This window comes from Porites lutea, chromosome 7 (genome assembly GCF_958299795.1).
Source record: "Porites lutea chromosome 7, jaPorLute2.1, whole genome shotgun sequence".
In the NCBI taxonomy this organism is placed as follows: Eukaryota; Metazoa; Cnidaria; class Anthozoa; order Scleractinia; family Poritidae; genus Porites; species Porites lutea.
The window spans coordinates 4,719,232-4,725,169 of record NC_133207.1 but is presented as its reverse complement, the minus strand read 5'-3'; the positions used below and the strand labels follow the sequence as shown (position 1 = coordinate 4,725,169).

General features: G+C 39.7%; 1 protein-coding gene across 1 annotated transcript; it reads right to left on the bottom strand.

The window, feature by feature from the left end:
• Window positions 1-1,273: 1,273 nt before the first annotated feature.
• On the bottom strand, window positions 1,274-2,282 carry LOC140943010 (uncharacterized). The gene has a single exon (XM_073392040.1). It carries the CDS (start codon window positions 2,209-2,211, stop codon window positions 1,336-1,338), a length of 876 nt encoding a protein of 291 aa, XP_073248141.1. The 5' UTR covers window positions 2,212-2,282; the 3' UTR covers window positions 1,274-1,335.
• Between the last annotated feature and the right edge of the window lie 3,656 nt (window positions 2,283-5,938).

The window sequence follows — 5,938 nt, the reverse complement described above, 5'->3', positions numbered from 1 at the left end:
TCGAGGAGAGCATTGAGACGAGTTCATTGTAGAGTGGGGTTTATATTAAAATTACTTTTGTAAGAATTGAAATGTCACGTGACAAGTTATTCGTTGCCGGAAATACTCACACGAGCTTCTAGTGTTCGTAAATGTACGCTGTTCGTGTTGCCGTTTCACACGGTAAACGTTTTGAGATGGGTCTAAAGAGCATTGAGACGAATTAATTGTACAGCGAGGTTTGTATTAAAATTATTTTTGGAAGAATGGAAACGTCACGTGATAAGTTATTCCATACCGGAAATGCTCACACGAGCTTCTAGTCTTACTAGATGTACGTTGTTCGTGTTGCCGTTTCACAGAGTAAACGTATTGAGATGGGTCTTAAGGGCATTGAGACGAGTTCGTTGTTGAGTGAGGTTTATATTAAAAAAACTTTTGTAAGAATTGAAATGTCAGGTGACAAGTTATTCGTTGCCGGAAATTCTCACACCAGCTTCTAGTTTTAGTAAATGTACGCTGTTCGTGTTGCCGTTTCACACAGTAAACGTGTTGAGATGGGTCTAAAGAGCATTGAGACGAGTTAATTGTACAGTAAGGTCTACATTAAAACTGTTTTTGGAATCATTGAAATGTCACGTGACAAGTTATTCCATGCCGAAAATGCTCACACAAGCTTCTAGTCTTAGTAAAAGTACGTTGTTCGTGTTGCCTTTTCTCACAGTAAACGTGTTGAGATGGGAGTAAAAGACATTGAGATTGGCTCAATATACGGTAAGGTTTACAATGAAATTATTTAACTGATAATTGAAATTGCATGCGAAAAGTTATTCAATACTCGAAACTTTCGCACAAGCTTCAAGTATTATAAATGTTCCATGTTCGTGACGCTTTTTCTCGTACTACACGTGTTGAGATGGACGTAATGGGCATTGACATGAGCTAAACATGCGGTATAAATTATAACAAAATTGTAATAATGACAGGTAATATGCAGCATTAAAAGTTATTCCGTAGGAAACCTTGTATCAAACTAAATAAAAATGAAGATCAAATACTCCTCCATCGGCGATGTCACGCAACAAATATTCGTCATTCAGAACAGCTGAACGGGTTTGAGAAAGCTTGTTTAAGGCGCGCGAATGTAACAGTTCTCTTATTACCGGTTCTTATAAATTATGTGAATATTTCTCGCTTAAATCGAATTGGCAGACAACTTCAACCGGTGGAATTGGCAGCCGGCGAATTGGCAGTGAATTGGCAGACAACTTCAGCTTACCGGCTGGGAACCAACTTATTTTATTGACATTTATTTATGGCCCTGACATTTTCGACCAAATGCAAATAGTTTCACTTTCATCTTTTAAGTTTTTCGCAACCGTGAAATGTATCCAGGTTTCCACCAGGCCTTTTATCAGTTGGAAATTCAAACCATTTTTTTCCAAACATGCCAACTAACTCCTTCTTCCAGTTGCTAGGAACAAAAAACAGAAATCCTTCGAATTCCATAAGCTTGAGGGGGTAGACCGACCAGCTTACACTTGGGTTGACGAAGATATCAACCATTAAGCCATCGTGCCATCTGCAATTAAATGCCTTGCAGTATCTATAGCAACTATTCCTGTCCCTAAGTCTAGGGTTCCACGTTCGTTCATAAATCCCGACAATTTTGTGCTGATGTAATCCATGCGTTTTAACTTCGTCGCCTTTGGGTTTGAGCGCAGGATCGCTGACCACGTTTTGGAAGAAAATATCCTCAGGGAGTTCCTTTGCTACAGATTGAAAAAAAGTTATATAGTCTTCTAGAGGCATGAAAATGTCTACATCATCATCCCAAGGAATAAACCCTTTATGTCTGGCGGCGCCCAGTAAAGTTCCATGCCCAAGCCAGTACGTTAGGCTGTGCTTCTGAGCGAGCAGATGGAAGACACGCAACATTCGTGTCATGACAAGCTGTGCTTGTCGCGTAGTGGTCTTTGTTTGATGGCGAATGTCGGGACAGTAGAATGCTCCATTGATCAAGTCGCATCTCCCTCCAAGTTCTGTGTATAACTTAGGACACATTTCGCCCCAGTCAAATCGAACATCGCAGTGCTTTCCCGTACGATTAGAGTAATAGCGCTCTACGATCATCAGCTTCCGTTTTCTTGTAGGAAATAAGGAAGAAAGTAACCGAAGATACGTCGCTGTCGAAACAAGGATAAACAAAAGCAGGACGGCAGACTTTCTCATATTGCTTGATCACGTAGAGCCACCATGAAAATGGTGCTCCATCTCCATGATCTCGCGGAAAAAATAGGAGAATTTTAACACTCTACTGATGATGGGGAGAAACATGGAATGATATGTAAGAGGAGCCAGATGCCACGTGATTCATTTGCAACTTTTTATTTATCGTTATTATTCATTCAAAATATTTCCCCGATACTGATTGGCTAAAAGCACAAGCATTATTCACCATAACCATTTACTGATGACCAAATTGGAAGAATTTTGTGTTTAACGAGGAAGTGACGTCAAAAATGCAGCGTTCTTGCAGGTTAAAGGGGCTATGTCAGCTGGAGAGCATGGGCTCTGAGGTTATGCAAATTACTTTCAACTGTCAAAATTCTATTGTTTTTAACGCGTGACTTTCTCCATGTTCTCTGTCACGTCCAAGGCTCCGAATTTAGAGAGGTTAACGAGCGAAATGGGTTTAGATAAGGGATATTTCGATAGAATTTACGGAACGTTTCTTCTCTGGTTACTGGCTAGATCAAGAATAAAACTGTGACGACAATTTTACTTGTAGTTTTGAAGTAAAAACGCATGCCATTCATAAAATAGAGCGCAAACAAAAATTCAACAACAACATGTTGTCTTATTCAACAAAATAAATCGAAGTTGTATTTTACAAACGAGCTACAAAAGACGCTAGACCGAAGCTAAAGACCAAGACTGTTTCAAATCATTAACAATTAGACTTGTCTGTCGCTAGTGATTTTATAATTTAGATGCTGATAGAACAAGAGACATCAATCACTGCGACGTCGAGAAAAACAGAACCAAGCATCATTGGTCAGTACTACCCCACTATAAGCAGTCCGTTGATAAAAAGGGAAAGTAAACTCTGCTATTTTCCAAAAATATGCTCGAACACAAACAGTTCAAAAACATGGCATTTACAGGATCTAACTCGTCAGGATCTGACTCGATCGTACTAACTAAGGTGCCTCTCTAAGTCCGTTGAGAACAATCTGGACGAGCAAACGGTCGTGTTTATCTTTGCCGTGAATCCAGATAAATACAAGAAGGAATCTAGCCGAATTTTATAATGTTTCCTTCGCCAGGAGTTTAGTTTCGTCACGAAACTCATGGCCTGATGCTCTTGTAATCGTTTACAAAAAACGGCCGCCGCCAACTCGATAGCCGCTTCATTATATGTCCACATACTTTGAGCGCAAGAAAAATCCAAGAGCCAGCAGCCTCTAAAATAACTCAATAGAAAGGTTCTGTGAACTATAGGGAAGATTCCGTCAAAGATTCCATCACCCATTGTGGAGTAGCCGTCATTAACTCTGCCATTACAACGGCCGCTGATAAGAGGACACAGTAAATCCACGTAAAAACATTCCACAGGCAAACAATTTCAAAATAACGCCAAAACATTATTCTGTAATCACCATAGAACGATTCTTAATACAAAACTTCGCTAACTATCGAACGATGGCTGAGATTTAGACAGATAAAAACAGCCTTCCAAAATCTCCGACACAACTTGAAAAAGTCGGGCCGACTTTTTCAAGTTTGTTTTCATTGGCTCGCGCATGCGTGTGGGGTGACATAGCCCCTTTACGGCACCGTTAACTTAACCGAGGAGACCTGGGGACGAGTTTGAGTTGGTTTCGTTGCGAAAACAAAAAATGCCGGACATTTCACTCGTTTCAAGAGTAAGAACTAGCGAAATTATAGCTAAAAACATGGCAAGAACAGCAAGAACACTACTCGAAGGGCGACATCTGCTATTTGGAGAATTATGAAGAATTATGGCGTCTCATTCATTAATTGTTAATTAGTAAAGAGCAGCCGAAGCAGATTAACATATTACGATCGACAGGAACTTGTTCATGAAAATGAAAAAAGGCAGTGATTTGGACTAGTAATAAGGAATAACATATCGCCTCCTTGGATAATCGCACTTACTATTTCAATACCTTTTAAAAAAAAGAAATTAACCCCAAATTATATACGCACTTATATAAGGTAAAATAAAGACAAGGGGTTCTTCTTATTACTTTTGGTCTGAGTACAAACAAGCTAATCTCCTCAATAATCAAGCTCATTCTTTCTAGCTAAGATCAAACACTTTCGGGGCTGAAGCCGCTGATAACGTACCTATTATTACTACTTTTTGTTTATTGGGTCATAGATATTACCTAGGCCAGATAATAACATATCGATCTGACAGTCCTCTTGGCTTAGCAGATGTTCGAACGCCGTTGATTTATTGCCGGACTTCCGTTTCTTTTGAACAAACACCATCCGGCGTGGTGATAAGCCATTTATTGGCCGCAACCAGCGCTTTTACCCTACTTCGTTGAGAAAGGATTGAGAAAGTTGGGACACGTTCGTTTAACTTTCCAATTGGACTTGCTATGCCGGCAAACCAAGATTTAACCCACGCATTCCCTTCGATTTAGAAATTGTTTAGGCACATCTTTTTATGATGTATTGTCTACCTAGAAAATGTTCTCCCTTGTCCCCAGTCGCTCGCGATCACTTTTTGTTCAGTTATAGCCAGTTATTTGCTGGGAAGGGAGTCTCTAATCGGTCGACGCGCCTGTGCCTTGATATTAGTCTGTTAGACACATTTTCTGGTGTTTGAATATCAGGCGTAACACTCTTCGTATTTTTTATCTTACTTTCGTAACATTCAAGATACATATAAGGCTATCAACTCGATGTAAGATTAAGTTCACTCTTAGCTTGGACTGTTTCCAAATTATTTTTCTCTAAAATCACATAGCCTTTCCCTCAAAAGTCACATAAATGTGCTCTAAAGTTAACTGATTTGTGGAATACAAGTTTATTGTTTGATTTGAATTATAGACACGGTTAAAATTTGCGTCCAATCTTTTAGACCAACTACAAGTCTAAATATTAATGCAAGAATGAGTTGAGTGGTCGCTTACGAGAGCTTAAACACAAAGAAAAAGTCTAGTTGGGTAATCCCAAAAGTGGTCGCGGTCGCTTTCGAGAGCTTTTCATCACAACGTTTAAGTCAAATTTTTACAAAGACGGTCGTAAATAGAGCTAGTCGATTACGGGAGTGGTCGCAAGGTAGACTCCGGAGTCTAACCCCTCACCATTTTATATACCATTTTTGAACGAAATACCCCAGTTTCCTATACCTTTTATTAACAAATGGTATCCCCTTCACATACCTTGTTTAGAACTTTGCATCCCTTTTAACTGCTGTTGCACCGGCTTTTAAATATGAATAAATCAAAAACCAGGAAATTTTCTCGACTTTTTCTCTGCTATAAAATTAATCCTCGTAAGCCCTTTTAGATCTTTTAACAAACCAAAATGACAGATTTCTGTACCCTTCATATAACTGAAGCCTGAAAAACGTAGACCATAGACCATTATAGGGAGTACGCCCAGGGACCGGAACAACTCTTAAGCCTGGTTTTCACTGGCGCATAAGCATAAGCATAAGGATATACGCACACGCTGAATGGTATATTTGACTCAATTCTCGATACCAGCTCTCCTCAATCCGATGATAAACAAGATGACGGACGAAGCATCCACCGTATTGTTTTTGATATGTTCGCATGAGGTCTGGGTCAAAGTCACCTATGATTGGTCCACGGCCTTGTGCTTATTATGCTTGTGCTTATATCGACCCAGTTTTCACTAGCCAAAGCTACAACATAAGCATAAGCATAAGCCCAAGAACAACGAACTTGTCCGT

Coding starts and splice junctions, on each gene's coding strand:
- LOC140943010 (XM_073392040.1), bottom strand. CDS start 2,211: ATGAGAAAGTCTGCCGTCCTGCTTTTGTTTATCCTTGTTTCGACAGCG.